This window comes from Cetorhinus maximus, chromosome 6 (assembly GCF_964194155.1).
Source record: "Cetorhinus maximus chromosome 6, sCetMax3.hap1.1, whole genome shotgun sequence".
NCBI lineage: Eukaryota > Metazoa > Chordata > Chondrichthyes > Lamniformes > Cetorhinidae > Cetorhinus > Cetorhinus maximus.
In genome coordinates this window covers 82,325,509-82,346,696 of record NC_135884.1, presented here as the reverse complement: position 1 = coordinate 82,346,696, position 21,188 = coordinate 82,325,509, and the positions used below count along the sequence as shown (strand labels likewise).

General features: G+C 44.4%; 2 protein-coding genes across 2 annotated transcripts in view; both read left to right on the top strand.

Moving 5' to 3' along the window:
- LOC144682291 (hydrocephalus-inducing protein-like) overlaps positions 1–21,188 on the top strand; it is a 524,265-nt gene that overhangs the window by 75,974 nt on the left and 427,103 nt on the right. Inside the window, exon 6 of the mRNA XM_078544767.1 lies at positions 13,861–13,995. Coding sequence (XP_078400893.1) covers positions 13,861–13,995 — 135 coding nt within the window. The remainder of the gene's footprint in view (positions 1–13,860; positions 13,996–21,188) is intronic.
- Positions 1–21,188, top strand: part of cmtr2 (cap methyltransferase 2) — a 228,335-nt gene that overhangs the window by 137,101 nt on the left and 70,046 nt on the right. The gene's annotated exons all lie outside the window — the stretch shown is intronic.

Below are 21,188 nucleotides of genomic sequence, written 5' to 3'. Positions count from 1 at the left end.
CTTTATGCTTATCAGTTCATGGAACTTGTGTTTAATTCCCCGAGCTGCATCTAATAAGATCCAATTTACCTCTGTCACCACCAATATACATTGTGCTGATGGTTTGAGTGTTTTCCATGAAAACTCACTCCTGTGTTATTTTCTGTAGACTGTTCACATTTACTTTGTACTCCCACTATTAGTTTCTCTTCCCCAGCTTAATGATCTTGTATTTCTCTAAACTAAATGCTATCTCTCATTTTTTAGCCCAATGCCCCAACTTCTCCAGGTCTTTCTCTAGCTTGCCTGCTCAAAACCTCACACCTTCGTATCATTGGTAAACTTTGATAGCTTGGTGTTACGGACAGGAAGGTGCTTAATTTAAACAGCCCTGATTTCTCCGTTCTCTACCTGTCCTTAAAAGAAAGTTGTTCTTGATTTTTGATTTTCCCCTACCCTTCAGTTTGGAGTGATCCAATCCTCTCTTAGTAACTCCACAGCAAACTCGAGATAAGGTAGAATAAGAGGGTTGGTTTATTTTTGGACACACACAAAACGTGAGAAGGGTATTTTGCAACATCCGCCCCTTTTTGCACTCATACAATAAAAAAGGGTTAAGGGAAAGAAAGGGGTACAAGGCAAAACCTAAGTTATGGTTTGATGTGAGTCCAGAGTTGAGAATCAAAAGTCCAATGGGGTATTCTTTCAGAGGTTAGCAGTCTGAAACTGTTGCAGGGTGACCTGCCTTTCCAGAAGCAAGGACTTCCCCGAAGGGACGTAGAGATGAATGAGTTTTGTAGGCACAGAGACAGTAGTTCCAATGTTCCAGCAGTTTCACAGTGTAGATTAGGGCTAGGCACTTTACCTGGACAGAGCTCTTTCTCCTGCTACCTGTTAGATGGTAAAATGGTAGACTGCCTGGGTTCAGTTCCACACGGCAATATTACAGATTGGGGAGGTCATATGACATACCCCCCACTTCTTCTCCTGGGTGTTGGACAAAGGATGTATTTTCCCAGGCCTGGAATCTTGAGTTGCTTCGTAGAGGAGTCAGGGTCCCTTTTATCCTTTGCAGACATACCATCTCTGTTGGCCAGAGCTCTGCCTCAGAAATGTAAAGGGGGTTCGTGCATTTCTTTGGAATTTGATTGTCTGCAGTCACAGAGGGCAGTATCACCTCTTTAAAGATAACAGGTTCCTGCTAGTTTCTGAAGGTTAGAAAATCCTCTGGTATGAGTTATGGCTAGTCAGGGTAAAGCTTATATATTTTCCTTCCTGTCTTCTGAACGAGCGATTGGTAATTGCCCCTCCCCCCGTATCATTGGTAAATATTGTAAAGAAGCCACTGGCCCTAGATTCAACCCCTGATATACTCAACCAATCACCCTTCCCATGTAAACTTCCTGACCTATTGTGCGTTCGGATTTCTTTCACCTCATTGCTTGCAGCTATGCCGTCAGCTGTCCAGGCCCTCAGCTCTGGAATTTCCTCCCTAAACCTCTCTGCTTCTCCACTTCTCTCTCCTCCTTCAGATTGTCCTTAAAACCTACTTCTTTGATCAAACTTTTAATCACCTGCCTTATAGCTCCTTGTGTGGCTCTGCGTTAAATTTTGACTGATAATGCTCCTGTAAAGTGCCTTTGGACTAGTTATATATAAAGTTGTTTTGTATTGGTTCTGCCCAAAATCTGTGAACCCAATTTAGTTATTTGCTTCAAGAATTTCTCTCCTATTCCATGCCCTTATTATCTGTAAAGTAATTTCCTACATAGTACTTTATTAAAGAATTTGCTTATGCCTAGGCATGATAAATCTATTGAGTTCTGTTTGTCAACCAATTCAGTTATATCCTCAAAGAAATCTAGTAGGTTTGTTAAGCAAGACCACTACCCATGTTAATGATTTTTTTATCATTCATGTGTGATGATTCAGGAGTGAACTTGCAACGAACAACCAGAATATTGAACATCAGCACACAATGAACAGGCAGGACCCTTGACCTCAATGCAACTCAATGACATTAAACTGCAAATGATCAGCGGACACAGCTGATGAAATTGGGAGATAAGGTATTTCAAGGGAAAATTGAGGGTCATTTTCAACTTTGCTGCTTGGAGGGGTTAACTTAAAGGAGCGGATCACCCATCCATTGTAGAATCCACCTCATTTTGGTTGCATTCAAACAACAAGATGCGGAGACAATATATGGGAAGATACTCGATGAGAAGTAAAATACTGGCCCCACTGAATAAAACAATAGGTTAGATATGGGAGGCACAAAACTTGCACCATTAGTTTCAAGAAATGAATCATTTTGTACCACATAATATGGATGTAGTCACCTTTCAAAGATATATATTTAGCAAACTGGCAGTGGGGTCATTTTTGAATAGGATTAATAGAAATGCTTATAAGTGGGATTCCAGGAACACCCAGCTGGGTATTGTTATAAAACCATGTTTTTATCAAAAATTACTTGACTTATTGAGTGGACTGATATGTAGGCAAATTTCTGAGTGCAAAAACAACAGGGCAGTAAAAGTTGGAGACTTCAGCAACCCTAATATCAATTGGAATACGAACAGTGTGAAGGGCATAGCGGGCACAAAATTCTTGAACTGCATTCAAGAGAACTTTTCTAGTCCGTCTGTAACAAAACCAATGAGAAGGGATGCAGTTCTAGATTGAGTCTTGGGAAATAAAACTGGGCAAGTGGATGAAGTTGCAGTGGGAGACCATTTTGGTGATAATGACCACAATACAGTTAGATTTAGAATCAATATGTAAAAAGACAAAGATAAAACTGGAGTAAAAGTTCTAAATTAGGGGAAGATAAATTTTACAAAGCTGAGAGGTGAACTGGTGAAAGTGGACTGGATATAGCTACTAGAAGGGAAAGCAGTGTCAAATCAGCGGGAGATATTCAAAAGCGAGATTCTACAGGCACAGTGTAGACATGTCCCCGCAAAGATAAAGGGTGGTACTGCAAAATTTAGAGCTCCCTGGTTATCCAGAAGCATACAGGGTAAGATAAAGCAGAAAAAGAGAGTTTATGATAGTCACAAAAGCTTAATATTCTAGAAAGCCTAGAGGAGTATAGAAAGTACAGGGGTGAAGTAAGAAAGGAAATTAGGAAAGCAAAGAGAGGATATGAAAAAATATTGGCAGGTAAAATCAAAGAAAGCCCAAAGATATTTTACCAGTACATGAAGAGCAAGAGGATAACTATGGAAAGGGTAGGTCATGTCAAAGATATACATGGTAACTTGTGCATTGATGCTGAAGATGTGAGCAGGGTTCTCAATGAGTACTTTGTTTCTTTCTTCACTAAGGAGAAGCATGATGCATACATTCTAGTTAAAGAGGAAGAGTGTGAAATATTAGATACAATAAGCATAGTGAGAGACGAAGTAGTGGAGGGACTGGCATCCTTGAAAGTGGATAAATCACCGAGGCCGGATGGATTATATCCCAGGTTGTTAAAGGAAGCCAGGGAGAAAATAGCGGATGCTCTGAGGATCATTTTCCAATCATCACTAGATACAGGCGAGGTCCGAGATCACTGGAGGTCTGCGAATAGTGTACCAATAATTAAAAAGGATGCGAGTGATAGGCTGGAAAATTAGTCTGGCTTCGGTGGTGGGCAAATTGTTGGAATCAATTCTGAGACAGGCTAAACTGTCACTTAGAAAGACACGGATTGATCAGGGATAGTCAGCATATAGGTATTATTAGGGGAAGATCGTGTCTTACTAACTTAGTCAAATTTTTTAAGGAAGTAACAAGAAGGATTGATGAGGGTAATGCAGTGGATGTTGTCTACATGGATTTTAGCAAGGCATTTTATGAGGTCCCACACTGCAGACTGGTCAGAAAAGTGGGATCCCGTGGGATACAGGGGAAGGTGGCGAGTTGGATCCAAAATTGGCTCAGTGACAGGAAACAAAGGGTAATGGGCAATGAATGTTTTTGCAAATGGAAAGCGCTTTCCAGTGGCGTTCCAAAGGGCTCAGTGTTGGGGCCCTTGATAATTGCTGTATATATTAATGATTTAAACTTAAATGTGGGAGGGATGATTGGGAAATTTGCAGATGACACAAAAATTGTCTGCACAGTTGATAGTGAAGAGGATAGCTGTTGTCTACAGAATGATATCAATGGTTTGATTGACTAGGCAGAAAAGTGGCAAATGAAATTCAATCCAGAAAAGTGTGAGGTAATGTATTTGGGGAGGTCAAACAAAGCAAGGGAATACTCAATAAATGGAAGGGGTTGAATGAGAGGGGTTGAGGAAGTGAGAGATCCTGAAGTGCATGTCCACAGGTCCCTGAATGTGGCAGGACAGGTAGAAAAGGTGGTAATGAAAGCAAATGGAGTGCTTTCCTTTATTGGACAAGGTATTGAATACAAAAGTGTGAATGTAATGCAGGAAGAATATAAAATGCTAGTTCAGCCACAGCTGGAATTTTATGTACAATTTTGTGTAGAGGAAGGACATAATTGCTCCGGAGACAGTACAGAGGAGATTTACAAGAATGTTGCCAGGGCTTGAAAATTGCAGCTAAGGGGAAAGATTGGATAGGCTAGGGTTGTTTTCCTTAGAAAGGAGGAGGCTGAGGGGTGAACTAATTGAGGTGTACAAAATTATGAGGGGCCTAGATAGGGTACACCAGATGGACCTGTTTCCCCTAGCTGAGGGGTCAATTACCAGGGGGCATAGATTTAAGGTGATTGGTAGAAGGATTAGAGGGGACATGAGGAAAAACTTTTTCACCCAGAGACTCTGGAATTCACTGTCTAAATTGGTGATTGAGGCTGAAATGCTCAACTAATTTAATAGGTACCTGGATATGCACATGAAGTGCTGTAACCTGCAAGGCTATGGGCCAGGTGCTGCAAAGTGGGATTGAAAATGAGCGGCTAGTTTATTTTTTCTCCTTTTTTTGCCTGGAGCAGACATGGTTGGCTGAATGGCCTCTTTCTGCACCATAACTTTTACCTGGTTCTATGATCCTGCAGGATGCCTTTGATGTGCCTATTTCAGCATCAAGTTGAGCAAATGGCTCAGGCCCTATTTACAAGGTTGCCAATAAGGCCATTCTTATAGCACGTGGAACTGTATCCTGTGCTCAAATTCTCCTTTGAAATGGAGCAGTCAAATGAATTCCCTTTCCTTGACGTGCTAGTTGAAAAATCTGCCGGGAGTTCTCTATCACTGTCTCTCGTGCCTACCTTCACTGGTCAATATACGTGTTGGGATTCTTTCAGTTCCACCATGCAAGCTTGATGCTGAAATAGGGCGCATCAAAGGCACCCTGCAGGATAATGGCTACCCTGATCAGATCATTTCGTGCTATATTTCACGCAAACTCATGAACAGGCCTAAGGCCCTCACTTTCAGTCCTGAAAAGTGCCCAGTCTACCTCAGATTATCCTGGAAGGGCAAGGTATCTCAAAAATTTGAGCAACAGGTGGAGCTAGCTGTTTCACGCTGCTACTGTGCAGTAGCAACACGAGTGGTATTCACCACTAACTGGATGCTGCCGTCAAGCCAAAAAGACAAAAGCCTATCACACAAATGAGTAATGTGGTATATGAATTCCAAGTACAGACCGTAACCAACCAGCCCGTGCTTGCTCAAAACACAAAACTCAAAACACAGTGGCCAACATTAGATGTGATTCTGTGACTGGACAACATTTGCTAAAAAATCCTCAGTGTGCTAAGAATTATGCTGACAACCTATTTAAGATTGTCATTTGGGCCCACAGTGTGACGCATTTGCCTGTACTGGAAGCTACACATATTAATACACAGGGCTCTGTTCTTTGCAGACAGAAAGAACATGTATACACATTGCGCCTGTTTCAGATAAACAAAATAAGTGACACCCATTCGTTGGTTCATTCCTCAGGGAAATGCCTTAAAAATCATTAAAAATCTGGAATTAAAAGTCTAATGATGTCCATGAAACCATTGTCGATTGTTGTAGAAACCCACCTGGTTCACTAATGTCCTTTAGGGAAGGAAATCTATCGCCCTTACCTGGCCTGGCCTACATGTGACTCTAGACCCACAGCAATGTGGTTGACTCTTAAATGCCCTCTGAAATGGCCTAGCAAGCCACTCAGTTGTATCAAACTCTACAAAGTCACAAAAAAGGAATTAAACCGGACAGACCACCCAGCATCGACCTAGGCACCAGATACGACAATGGTAGTCTCAGCCCTGTCGACCCTGCAAAATCCTCCTTACTAACATCTGGGGGCTAGTTCCAAAAATTGGGAGAGCTGTCTTGCAGACTAGTCAAGCAACAGCCTGACGTAGTCATCCTCACGGAATCATATCTTATATATAAAATCCCAGACACCGCCATCACCATCCCTGGGCATGTCCTGTCCCACTGGCAGGACAGACCCAGCCGATGTGGCAGCACAGTGGCAACAGTCGGGAGGGAATTGACCTGGGAGTCCTCAACATTGACTCCAGATCCCATGAAGTCTCATGGCATCAGGTCAAACGTGGGCAAGGAAACCTCCTGCTGATTACCACATACCGCCCTCCCTCAGCTGATGAATCAGTGCTCCTCCATGTTGAACACCACTTGGAGGAAGCACTGAGAATGGCAAAGGCGCAGAATGTACTCTGGGTGGGGGACTTCAATGTCCATTGCCAAGAGTGGCTTGCGAGCAACACTACTGACCGGGTTGGCCGAGTCCTAAATGACATAGCCACTAGGCTGGGTCTGCAGCAGGTGATGAGGGAACCAACAAGAGGGAAAAACATACTTGACCTCATTCTCACCATTCTCACCAACCTGCCTGCCGCAGATGCATCTGTCCAGGACAGTATTGGTAGGAACGACTGCCTGACAGTCGTTGTGGAGAAGAAGTCCTGCATTCACATTGAGGATACTCTCCAATGTATCGTGTGGCACTACCACTGTGCTAAATGGGTTAGATTTCAAACAGATCAAGCAAGTCAAGACTGGGCATCCGTGAGGCACTGTGGGCCATCAGCAGCAGCAGAATTGTACTCGAACACAATCTGTAACCTCATGGCCCGGCATATCCCCCACTCTACCATTACCATCAAACCAGGGGATCAACCGTGGTTCAATGAAGAGTACAGCAGGGCATGCCAGGAGCAGCACCAGGCATACCTAAAAATGAGGTGCCAACCTGGTGAAGCTACAACACAGGACTACTTTGCATGCCAAACAGCATAAGCAGCAAATGATAGACAGAGCTAAACGATCCCACAACCAACGGATCTTATCTAAGCTCTGCAGTCCTGCCACATCCAGTCGTGGACTATTAAACAACTCACTGGAGGAGGAAGCTACAAATATCCCCATCCTCAATGATGGGGGAGCCCAGCACATCAGTGCAAAAGATAAGGCTGAAGTATTCGCAACAATTTTTAGTCAGAAGTGCTAAGTGGATGATCCATCTTGGCCTCCTCCAGAGGTCCCCAGCATCACAGATGCCAGTCTTCAGCCAATTTAATTCACTCCATGTGAAATCAAGAAATGGCTGAAGGCACTGGATACTGCAAAGGCTATGGACCCTGACAATATTCCGGCAACAATACTAAAGACTTGTGCCCCAGAACTTTCCACGCCCCTAGCCAAGCTGTTCCAGTACAGTTATAACACTGGCTATGTGGAAAATTGCCCAGGTATATCCTGTAAACAAAAAGCTGGACAAATCCAACCCGGCCAATTACCGCCCTATTATTCTACTCTTGATCATCAGTAAAGTAATGGAAGGGGTCATCAAGAGTGCTATCAAGCGTACTTGCTTAGCAACAACTTGCTCACCGATGCCCAGTTTGGATTTCGCCAGGGCCACTCAGCTCCTGACCTCATTACAGCCTTGGTTCAAACATGGACAAAAAAGCTGAACTCCAGAGGCCGCATTTAGAACCGTAGAAACCATTTGACCGAGTGTGGCATCTCCGCTGGCTGGAGTCATATCTAGCACAAAGGAAGATGGTTGTAGTTGTTGGAGGTCAGTCATCTCAGGTCCAGGACATCAGTGCAGGAGTTCCTCAGTTTAGTCTCCTCGGCCCAACATCTTCAGCTGCTTCATCAATGACCTTCCTTCCATCATAAGGTCAAGAAGTGGGGATGTTCGCCGATGATTGCACAATGTTCAGCACCATTTGCGACTCCTCAGGTACTGAAGCAGTCCATGTCCAAATGCAACAAGACCTGGGCAAAATCCAAGTTTGGACTGACAAGTGGCAAGTAACATTGGCGCCACACAAGTGTCAGGCAATAACTATCTCCAACAAGAAAGAATCCAACCATCACCCCTTGATGTTCAATGACATTACCAACACTGAATTTCCCACTATCAACATCTTGGGGCTTACCATTGACCATAAACTGAACTAGACTAGCCATATACTATGGTTACAAGAGCAGGTCAGAGGCTAGGAATCCTGTGCCGAGTAACTCACCTCCTGACTGCCCAAAGCCTGACAACCATCTACAAGGCACAAGTTAGGAGTGTGATGGAATACTCCCCACTTGCCTGGATAAGTGCAGCTCCCACAACACTCAATAAGCTTTACACCATCCAGGACAAAGCAGCCTGCTCGATTGGCAGCACATCCACAAACATTCACTCCCTCCACCACTGATGCACAGTAGCAGCAGTGTATACGATCTACAAGATGCACTGCAGGAATTTACCAAGGCTCTTTGACAGCACCTTCCAAACTCATGACCACTCCCATCTAGAAGGACAAGGGCAGCAGATAGGTGGGAACACCACCACCTGGAAGTTCCCCTCCAAGCCAATCACCATCCTGCCTTGGAAATATGTCGCCGTTCCTTCACTGTCGCTGGGTCAAAATCCTGGAACTCCCTTCCTAACAGCACTGTGGACGTACCTACACCACATGGACTGCAGCTGTTCAAGAAGGCAGCTCACCACCACCTCCTCTAGGGCAACCAGGGATGGGCAATAAATGCTGGTGCAGCCAGCGAAGCCCACATCCCATGAATGAATAAATTTAAAAAAAAATCAGAATTAAGCTACCTGGTTTAAATTTCAAACAATGCTTGGCAGTTAACTGTCAGTCACCATCAACTGCTGCATTCTTCATGGCAATGCTTCTATCAATCAGATTTCACTTGCCAACCAATCGGCACTCTCTCCTCACATATTGTTGTTCCCTTTACATTTGGTATTCTTGTGAATTGCCCTGATGAGCGTAAGATGAAAAGCTTCAACAGAAATGTCACTTTTTTCATCAATACTCAAGCATTTGTATATGATTAACTTCCTTTTGGATACTCTTAAACAATTTAACCTACCCTCCCTCCTAACCTACTTCTGTGTGTGTATGTATGTGAGTCTCTTGGGTGCATGTGTGAGTCTGAGTGTGAGCGTTTTCAATAATTTTTTTTAATTGGGTATGAAGAGTAATAAAACACCATTTCCTTTTCTTTTAAAATTTACAAGAAAACCTGTCTGTGTTTGTCTTTTATAGTCACAGCACTTAAACAGTTAAACACTCATTAAGCTGACAAGCAAATTCTTTTTAAAAATACTCTTGTTGTGTCAACTGAAAGGCAGAAAGAGAGAGAAGCCATTCTACCACATCTCACCTGGCCGTAACAGTATAAATAAGTTATTGATTTACAGGATACTGTTTTCACTAACATTAGTTACGCAGATTTATAGTCCCCTGCTTATCTGTCTATTCCTTTTTCATACATTGGCACCACATTTGTCTCTCCCAATTCCTTGGCATAACCAACTGGAAGACAGGCTTTTGATGGGATGTCTCTGAAACCATGACTGATTATTTTGTTACTAATGCTGAAGTGCCAGTAGAACATCCATTCAAGTGGACAAATAAAGTGACTAGATCAGTTAAAGAGCTAATGTTTAGCATTCTCAAAAAGTGACTTTAGAGTCTGCATTGTTCAAAGTGTGATATGCCGTATGAGGCATCCAAAGTGTGCGAATGTTTTGTGGCATGCTCAATGACCTTGCAGTTCGGAGGGAAGTCTTATCCAGATTATCCAGAAGTCCCCTGCATTATCGATGTGGGTGAGGAAGGACTGCCAACAGGCTTTGCTGGCAGAAGATGAATTAGCATTGGTGTGAATTTTTCAAAACCCTCATTTGCATAGAGTTCAGTTAAGTGAATCTTCCATGCCTATTTGATTTCTGTCATCCACAATCCTACCAATTTCATTATACACAAGATCACTCATCAGTTAATCGATATTGGAAATTATCAATAATTTATTTATATCCACTTAGAGAAGCTACTTGTTTCTTGGAATCTCACATAAGCATTTTATTAATTCCATGGAATGACCACACAGCCAGCTTGTTAAATGTTATTATTTGATAAGTTATACACATATTATGTGGCACAAAATAATTAATTTCTTAGAAATAATAGGGCAAGTTCTGTGCTCCTGCATCTAATTTATTGTTTTACTCTGTGGGGCCTGTATGTTACTTAACGCTGAGTATCTTCATTTATTATTGTGCATCTTGTAGTTTGAATGCAAGCAAAATTGGATGAATTCTACAATGGACGGGTGACCCACTCCACTGAGTTATCGCTCAGGTGGCAAAGTTGAAAATGATCCCCAATGTTCCTTTGTAGAACCTTATCTCCCAATTTCATCAGCACTGTCTGATAATCATTTGCAGTTAAATGTCATTTAGTTGCATTGATTTTGAGGGTCCTGGTTGGTCTGTAGACTTTTGATTGCGTGCTGATGTTGGAAATTTTAGTTGTTCATTGCAGGTCTATGTCTGAAAAGTTTTATTGGAAATTAAGGGGTGAGATAGCTCTGTTTGTTCGGTAGATTTATATTGAAAAATGATTTCTAATGGATTTGTTTGAAGAAGGGAACTTGGAAACATTCGGTTAAAATATATTTTCTTTAGCAATTTTTCTTTTTAGACTTGTGGCTTCTTTTGGCACTCTTTTGCACCAGTTATCAGATTTTCTTAAAACAGTTAATAAGGTGCCGCACAAGAGGTTATTACACAATATTAGGGCTCATGGAATTGGGGGTAATGCATCAACATAGATTGAGGATTGGTTTGTGGATAGAATAATGAGAGTAGGAATAAATGGGTCATTTTGGCATACTACAAGTAGCGGAGTACTGCATGGATCAGTGCTTGCACCTCAGCAATTTACAATCTATATTAACAACTTAGATCAGGGGACTGAATGTAACATGTCTAAGTTGCTGAAATTACAAAGTGGGAAAGTGGGAAGTAGCAAAAAGACAGGTTAAGTGAGTGGACCAGAATGCAGCAGATGGTTTATAATGCATGGAAATATGAAGTTATCCACTTTGGAAGGAAAAATGGAAAAGTAGAATAATTTTTAAATGGTGAGAGACTGGGAAATGTTGGTTTCCAGAGGGACCTTGGGTGATGTTAAGCATAAAATCACAGCAACTTAACAAGCAGCAAGAAATTAGGAAAGCGAATGCCTGTATTATAAACAGATTGGAGTAAAAGAATAAAGCTGTTGTACTGCAATTGTATGGGGCCTTGATGAGACTAGTGTATTATGTAGAGTATTAATCTCCTTACCCAAAGAAGGGCATACTTGCCTTAGAGGGGGTGTAATGAAAGTTCAGCCAATTGATTCCAGGGTTGAGGGGATTGTCCTGTGAGGACAGGTTAAGTAGATTAGGCCTATATTCGCTAGAGCCAGAAGAATGAAATGTGATCTTAATGAAACATATTGTGCCACAACTTCTGATGGAATGGCAATAGAATCGGTTTGCACTCCACTCGAAAGTTCTTACCTTGAAATCCAGGCGATCCGATCTCACACAACCTTCCACCTCAGGTCGGGCAAGATCTCGGCAGTGTAGCGTGTCCCCGACGCCTAGCATTGAGGGCTGTAGAGTTGAAGGTAAGTAAGCCAGGCCCCCTTTTTTATGACACTTGCTGCTGTAAACTGGGTAAGTTTCACCGTCTGGCCAGGTTTAAAGGTCTTTGACAAAGTAGGTGTAAAAGATAAGGGGGTAGGATCTAGGCGGGTGCGTGATGGCTGGGTTGGGTCTTGGGGGCAGGGGGGTCGCAACGGACCTTGGGTGGTGTGGGGGTTGGCGGGGGGTGGTTGGGTCGGATCAGGCCTTGGAGGGGATTCCGGTCAGGGCTTTGGAGTGGGGGGTGGGGGTCATGTCTGCTTGGGCCTTGTGTGAGGTGGTCCAATTGGATCAGGCCTTGTGAGGTGTTGGGTCGGGTCTTGGGGGGCAGTCAGGTTGGACCTTGGTGTGGGGGTCTGGTTGGGTCAGGTCAGGCTTTGGGATGGGAGTCGGGTGGGGGGCGGGTGGGGGGGTGGTGGTGGCGGTGTCGGGTCAGGTCAGACCTTGGAGGGGGTGTCAGGTTGGGTCGGGCCTTGGAGTGGGTGTTGGGTCGAGACGGGGAAGTCCCTTGGGTGGGGGGGTCCCATGGAGGGCAGGTGGGAGGTACTTCCATGGGTGGGACCCCATTGTGGTAGTTGGGGGTGCAGAGTCATTTCCCTGGGTTTTGGGGGTGTTGGGGAGTCCTGTAGGTGTTGGGGATGGGAGCCCCATGGCAGGGGGGTGGGAGTAGTCAGCGGGTGGGGTGGTGCCCTGGAGGTTTGTGGGGTGGGACTTGCGGGGGGCACTATTTAGGGGCTTTACAGTAGAGATGCTGGCAGCATGTTTTCCTTGACTGAGGAATGTAGAATTAGAGGTCAATTCTCAGAATTAGGGGTCAGCCATTTGGGACTGAAATGAGAAGAAATTCCTTCATTCAGAGGGTTCTGAATCTTTGGAATTCTCTACCCCAGAAAGCTGTGGATGCTCATTTGTTGAGCATATTCAAGTCAAAGGATGATAGATATTTGGATACCAAGGAAATCAAAGAATATGGAGATAGTGCAGGAAGATGTAGCTGAAGTATGATCTTACTGAATGGCAAGGCCCGAGGGGTGGTATGGCCTACACCTGCTTATTTTTCTTATGTTCTTATCAGTATTTTGTTTGGTTTGTAGTATAATTGGTTTAATAAGTAGTCCTTTTTTGTAATTTGTGGTGTTAGGGATTGAAAGCTGGTGAGTTGTTTATCAGAAGCTGAGCTCTGCGATTACAGCTGGAATGTCTTAAAGGATTATACAATTAGTCTTTGTTCCTTTAGATTTCAAAATGGAAAAAACAGCCAGGGTTCTTGCTCTTGACTGCTACCTAGTGAATCCTAGTGGAAAGAGTCTCCGACTATAAGCTTTTATCCTAGTGGAAAGAGGATGTGCATAGATGCCAGGTAGAGTTAAGTGTGCTGGGATATACCTCCTGGAGTTAAATAAGTCTCCCAAAGCTTCGTAGGGTTTCTGTTCTCCATTTCAATGGTAAATTTTAATGCACAGAATTGATGGCAGCAGAATGATCTAGATCACATGGTTGAAAATAATCTCAGCTAAACATGTTAATATGCTCATCTCGAGATATAACAGTTTATTAAAAATGGTTTGTTGGTTGTAATGTTGAATACATAAGCCACAGGAGCTCCATTCTCTTGTATGTACAGTAGAATAGTACTGTACTATATTTTAATTTCATAATCTGGATGTGTCAGAAACAAGGAAAGTTGTGAAAGTTCACTATGGATATTTTGTAAGAAACTACAGTGAAATCATGACCAATTTTGAAATTTTCAAAAATCATGCTAATTATGGGCAAAATCATGCTGACTGCATTTAGAAATAAAAATTATAGGATTTGTCACACCTTTGTGAATTAGTAGCCACATGTGTAAACCATATTACAGCTAAATGTGAATAACTTTTAACCATTTTGCTTACTTCATAAAATCCTCTGTCTTGTGATAATTTAGTGAAGTATATTTCCAGGTTCCACGGATGGTTAAAGTTATCCAGGAGGATTCTCCGTACTTCAGAATCATCTGTCCTAATGATGTGGGTCGTAAAGTGGCACCCGGCATGACCACCACATTCAGGCTCATTTTTGTACCTGAGGAAAGCAAGGTGTGAATTGGGATTGATATTTCTTGACAAAGTAGTTAAATTGTTATGATTGAATCAGAATTAAGGCTGGGGTTGGGTAATTGGGCTGGTTAGTGCTCGTTTTTTAGGCATTGTGTAGCAGGAAGTGTGCAGGACTCTATCTGGTAAATGGGTTTGTGCATGTGTACCTAATGCACGTCAGCAGCATGCAGAGCAGGCAGATCATGACCACGGGTCCGTGTGCAACGCTGATTTGACACCAGCAGTCCCATTTTCCAACTGCACACTCCAACCAATTCTGAGCCTTAACCGTGCCCAGCTGAAGATAATATTAAACATCATGAAGCACCCTCCCACTACCAGCACTATTTATAACAATCATGAATTATTTACAGATTAGTCGCTGGATTATTTATTTTGTTGGCTGGTGCAAATGTACCTATTTTTGGAGCTTTCATATACTTGGCTAAAATTTGAATAGTCTACAGAAAATGGTCTGGCTGGTGCTGAAGTGCTTTCCTGTTCATTTAAAAACTTGTGCTTCCTCTGGGAGTTGAGCATGACTGGGGGGGATTGAAGAGAGGCCTTGCAGAGCAGGACATGCTAGCAGGGATAAAGGACTTTCAGCAGTAGACTATCTGCTGAAGGAGCAATTTTCTTACCTCAGTGAGGACCAATGCATAAGGCATCTTCACTTCACAAAAGAAATTGTGACTGAAGTCTGGCAACTGTTGCAGCCACGACTGTAATCTCAAAGCTGGGCAAGGGGTGTGTTGCCTGTGGCTCTCAAGGTGACTCTGACTGTTAACCTTCATGGTTCTATCTCCTTCTAAGCTGCTGCTGGAGATACAAGTAACATCTTGGTATATAATAGATGTCACTGAGGCTCTCTATACATGGCAAAAGTGTTTAATCTTATTTCCTCTTGTAAAGAGAAGCAGAGGGAGCAAATACAAGGGTTTGCATGGAATACAGGCTTCCTCATGGCGTAGGGTGCCATTGACTGCACACAGATTACCTTGCATACACCCCGAGAACTCTGTCATTTTGCTGATGTGAAAGAGATTCCACTCCTTCAATGTCCAGCTTGTATGTAACTACAGGAATGCTCATTATTCTGACTGTGGCAGTCCTCTGTACCAGATGCATTTAACTCACTATGGTCAGGCAAAGGCTGACTACTGTGCAACATGAGTTAGCCGCTCGCAACATGGCTCATGACTCCAGCTCAGAAGCCGCAACAGACGTGCAGCAGGCCTCTGACAAAAGCCATGCTGACACAAGGAAAATCGTAGAGCATACCATCAGCACCATTGAGCTATGCTTCCACTGCCTTGCAGTACTTAGCTAAATGGACATCACGATTTGTAGTATTATGCTGCACAACATTGTCATCATGAGAACAGCCCTTGCCACCACCAATCAGGCAAGAAACTGAGAAGGAGGAGAAGGGAGTGAAAAAGGAAGCGAAGGAACACAACGAGGAAGAGAAGCTACAATGTAAACAGCCCCGTTCTGTCCAGAATCTACCTGATTAAATGATTCATGAGTGATGCCAGTAACCTCAACCACATCTCTCTATTCACCAACAGTCACAGACTGCTTACCTTTCTTCTTTTACTGACCATCATACTGTCCTCTTTCTGACACTACAAAAATAAAAACAACTAGAATATGCATATTCCAATCCATTTTTATAAATTCCGTCATTGCTTATACCAAAATAAATTAATTACCTTTGTGTGTTGCTTTAGTGCCTGTCTTCTGTGTACCTTTTCCCAAACTAATGCTCCTTTGAGATGCTTCCTCAGTGACTTCAACATGGATGATGGAATGCTGCTGACCTGCTGTTGAGTAGACTGCAGATGGCCTTGGAGAGTGACATCCAGCAGTTCTGGGCCTACAGAGCCTGGCTTCAGACTGCACCAGGTCAGACTGGGCTGCATAGTCCGGGCTGGCTGGCTAACAGGCAACAGCTAAGGCACTGGTGGAATGGCAGGAGTAGATTTTTAAAAATTCATGGGTTGTGGGTGTCATTGGCTAGGCCAGCGTTTATTGCCCATGTCTAATTGCCCTTGAGAAGATGGTAGTGAGCTGCCTTTTTGAGCCGCTGCAGTCCTTGTGGTATAGGTATACCGCAGTGCTGTTAGGGAGGGAGTTCCAGGATTTTGACCCAGTGACAATGAAGGAAAGGCAATATATTTCCAAAAACAAAAAACTATTGCGGATGCTGGAAATCCAAAACAAAACAAAAACAGAATTACCTGAAAAAACTCAGCAGGTCTGGCAGCATCGGCGGAGAAGAAAAGAGTCGACGTTTCGAGTCCTCACGACCCTTCAACAGAAAGGGTCGTGAGGACTCGAAACGTCAACTCTTTTTTTCTCCGCCGATGCTGCCAGACCTGCTGAGTTTTTTCAGGTAATTCTGTTTTTGTTTTGTTTTGCAATATATTTCCAAGTCAGGATGGTGAGTGGCTCAGAGGGGAATTTCCAGGTGGTGGTGTTCCCATGTATCTGCTGACCTTGTCCTTCTAGATGTTAGCGGTCGTGGGTTTGGAAGGTGCTGTCTAAGGAGCCTTGGTGAGTTTCTGCAGTGCATCTTGTAGATGGTACACACTTGCTGTTACTGTGCGTCGGTGGTGGAGGGAGTGAATGTTTGTAGAAGGAGCCAATCAAGAAGACTGCTTTGTCATGGGCGGTGGCAAGCTTCTTGAGTGTTGTTGAAGCTGTACTCACCCAGGTAAGTGGAGAATTTTCCATCACACTCCTGACTTGTGCCTTGTAGATGGTAGACAGGTTTTGGAGAGTCAGGAGGTGAGTTATTCACCTTAGGATTCCAAGCCTTTGACCTGCTCTTGTAGCCACAATGTTTAGAAGGTGTAGGAATGCAGCATCTGTGGAGAGGGAAACAGAGTTAATGTTTCAAGTCCAATAAAACTCTTCTTTGGAACTTTGGGGTTAGCAGAAAGTTAACTCTGGCCCACATTTTCGTCTCTGGGTAGGGTCCGACGAGTCGGTAGATTTCCCAGCTCAGCGAACCCGACCTTTAAATATGTCTGTCCACAGGTCAGATTTTTGGTTGGCAGAATGGGCTGAAACAGAGTCGGGAGTGGACGACCCCAGAATGAATGCTCAGGCTGCTGGGTGCGGAGGCGCGCTGAGTGCAATGCCTGCCTTTGTGCCCCGGCACTGTGTTTAAATAAATAAAAGATTATAATAAAACCAAAAATATTCTTCCAGCCCTCACCCCTCACCCCCCTACACAGTCCCTATGCCCCTTCCATTTCAACCTATGTCAACCCATGCCCCCAACCAACCTCCATGTCCCCTATGCTAACTTAGTGCCCCCAACCAACCCCCATGGGACCCATACCCTCTATGCCAACCTAGTACCAACTCATCCCAACACATTCCTCCCACAAGCCACCATCGGTCCTTACCTCCTCCATTTCAACTCACCTAGAATCCTTGGACAGTTCCTTGACAGGCTTGACATTTCCTAGATAGCTTTGACAGTTTTAACAGGTTTAACACTTCCTGGATAGCTTTGACAGCCTTGACACTTCCAAAATAGGTTTGACAGCTGGACAGATCCTGGACAGTTCGATAGCTCTTTGGCAGATTGACAGTTCCAATGATTATGTGCGTAAAAAATGCATAAGCGTGTTCACTTTTAACAATCCCAAAGGGTGCCTTACCTCTCCCAAAGGTGCCCTAGGACCTTCTCCAAAGGAGTATCTTACATCTCTAAAGGTAATCCTGGTTATCCAAATACATCCACCAAGTTCAGACCTCCTCTTACCTGTTCTATTCTGCATACTCCATATTCCACACTCCTGTTCTTCCAAAATCCCACTTCAGTGGAGGCAGATGATGATTTAAATGGCCAGCTGCCTCTGCGCATTGCACATGTGTGAACCTCGGCCCAACTCTAGATCTGCCCCCGTGAAGATGGGAAATGCCGCGTTCGGGGGCGGGACTTAGAACTTTCAGCCTTTTCCAGATTTTCGCCATGATGGAAAGCCTCTCTATTGTGGTGAAAATCCAGGTCTCTGTTTCGCTCTCCACAGATGCTGCCAGACCTGTTGAGTTTTTCCAGCATTTTCTGTTTTTACTTCAGATCTCCAGCATCCGCCGTATTTTGCTTTTATTTTGCTGTCATCCTGAGACAGGACAGGAGGTTCATGTCCCATTGAACCACTGCCATTCTCTCAGGGAAGCACCTCAGCAATTCTATTGATCTGTTGGATATTGATGGACTGCTGGGATATCCTGAAAGTCCCTTTGAATAGGGGTATACTGAACCATAATGGCAGCAGTCTGAGCCTCCAGCGCAGCACTCAGACCTTTGAGGGAAACTATTTATGCTGCAATGGAAGCTGTCACACAGTCATCAGATCCCTGTGATTTCTGCAACTCTTTTTACTCACCAATTAAATTAGCCAATTTAACTCCCAGGGAACTATCTGCCCCATTGTGCCCATACTGGCTCTTTGGTGGAGCTATCCAATCTGGGAGGCAGTGGCAAAGTGGTATTGTCACTGGACTAATAATCCAGAGACCCAGGGTAAAGCCCTGAGGACTCAGGTTCGAATCCCACCACTGCAGATTGTGAAATTTGAATTCAGTTAAAAGCCTAATGATGACCATGAAACCATTGTCGATTGTCAGAATAACCCATCTATTTCACCAATGTCCTTTAGGGAAGGACTCTGAAATGGCCTAGCAAGCCACTCAGTTGTATCAAACCATTACAAAGCCTAAAAGGAATGAAACTGACAGATCATCCAGCATCAGCCTAGGCACCAGAAAAGACAATGGCAAAATCAGCCCTATTGACACTGTAAAGTCCTCCTTACTAACATCTGGGGGCTTGTGCCAAAATTGGGAGAGCTGTCTCACAGACTAGTCAAGCAACAGCCTGACATAGTCATACTCACGGAATCATACCTTACAGATAATGTGCCAGGCATCACCATCACCAGGACAGGACATACCCAGCACAGTGGGTATACAGTTGGGAGGGAGTTTCCCTGGGAGTTCTCAACATCGACTCCATGAAGTCTCATGGCATCAGGTAAAACATGGGCAAGGAAATCTCCTGCTGTTACCATGTACCGCACCCCCACCCCCATATCCCCCGGCTCAGCTGGTGAATCAGTGCTCCTCCATGTTGAACACCACTGAGGGTCGCAAGGACTCAGAATATACTTTGGGTGGGGTGGCTTCAATGTCCATCACCAAGGGTGCCTTGGTAGAACTACTACTGACCGAGCTGGCCGAGTCTTAGAGGACATAGCTGCTAGTCTGGGTCTGTGGTAGGTGGCAAGGGAACCAACCTCATCCTCAGCATCGCCCACCCCCAGCCCACCCCGCAACAGCCTGCCTGCTGCAGATGCATCTGTCCATGACAGTATCGGTAGGAACGATCACTGCACAGCTCCTGTGGAGACGAAGTCCCCCCCTTCATGTTGAGGATACCCTCCATCGTGTTGTGTGGGACTACCACTGTGCTAAATGGGATAGATTTCAAACAGATCTAGCAACTCAAGGCTGGGCAACCATGAGGCACTGTGGGCCATCAGCAGCAGCAGAATTGGTCTCAACCACAATCCCTAACCTCACGCCTGGCATATCTCCCACTCTACCATTCCATTGCCACCAAGCCAAGGGATCAAACCTAGATCAATGAAGATTGCAGCAGGGCATGCCAAGAGCAGCACCAGGCATACCTAAAAATGAGGTGTCAATCTGGTGAAGCTACAACTTGCGTGCCAAAAAGCGTAAGCAGCAAGCAGTTAGACAGAGCTAAGTGATTCCACAACCAACCGATCAGATGTAAGCTCTGCAGTCTTGCCACATCTAGTTGTGAATGGTGGTGGACAATTAAACAACTCACTGGAACAGGAGGCTCCACAAATATCCCTGTCCTCAATGATGAGAGGGCCCAGCACATTAGTGCAAAAGATAAGGCTGAAGCATTTGCAACAATCTTCAGCCAGAAGTGCCGAGTAGATGATCCATCTCGGCCTCCTCTGGAGGTTCCCAGCATCACAGATGCCAGTCTTCAGCCAATTCGATTCACTCCACGTGATCTCAAGAAACGGTTGAAGGCACTGGATACTGCAAAGGCTATGGACCCTGACAATATTCTGACAATAGTACAGAAGACTTGTGCTCCAGAACTTGCCACGCCCCTAGCCAAGCTGTTCCAGTACAGCTACAACACTGGCATCTACCCGCCAATGTGGAAAATTGCCCAGGTATGTCCTGTACACAAAAATAGGTCAAATCCAACCCGGCAAATTACCGCTCCATCAGTCCATTCTCGATCATCAGTGAAGTGATGGAAGGGGTCATCAACAGTGCTATCAAGAGGCACTTGCTTAGCAATAACCTGCTCCCTGCACTCAGTTTGTGTTCTGCCAGGGCCACTCAATTCCTGACTTCATTACAACCTTGATTCAAACATGGACTAAAGAGCTGAACTCCAGAGGTGAGGTGAGATTGAATTCCCTTGACATCAAGGCAGCATTTAACTGTGTGTGGCAGCAAGGACCCCTAGCAAAACAGGAACCAATGGGAATTGGGGGAAAACTCTCCGCTGGTTGGAGTCATACCTATTACAAAGGAAGACAGTTGTGGCTTTTGGAGGTCATGATCATTACAGTTTCAGGACATCACTGCAGAAGCTCCTCAGGGTAGTGTCCTAGGCCCAATCATCTTCAGCTGCTTCATCAATGACCTCCCTTCCATCGTAAGGTCAGAAGTGGGGATGTTCGCTGTTGATTACACAATGTTCAGGACCATTTGCAACTCCTCAGATACTGAAGCAGTCCATGTCCAAATGCAGCAAGACCTGGACAATATCCAGGCTTGGGCTAACAAGTGGCAGGTAACATTCATGCCAGACAAGTGCCAGGCAATGACAACCTCCAACAAGAGACAATCTAACTGTCACCCCTTGACATTCAAAGGCATTACCATCGCTGAATCTCCCACTATCTACATCTTGGGGCTTACCATTGACCAGAAACTGAACTGGACTAGCCATATAAATACTGTGGCTACAAGAACAGTTCAGAGGCTCGGAATCCTGCGGTGAGTAACTCACCTCCTGACTCCCCAAAGCCTGTCCACCACCTACAAGGCACAAGTCAGGAGTGTGATGGAATGCTCTCCACTTGCCTGGATGAGTGCAGCTCCCACAACAT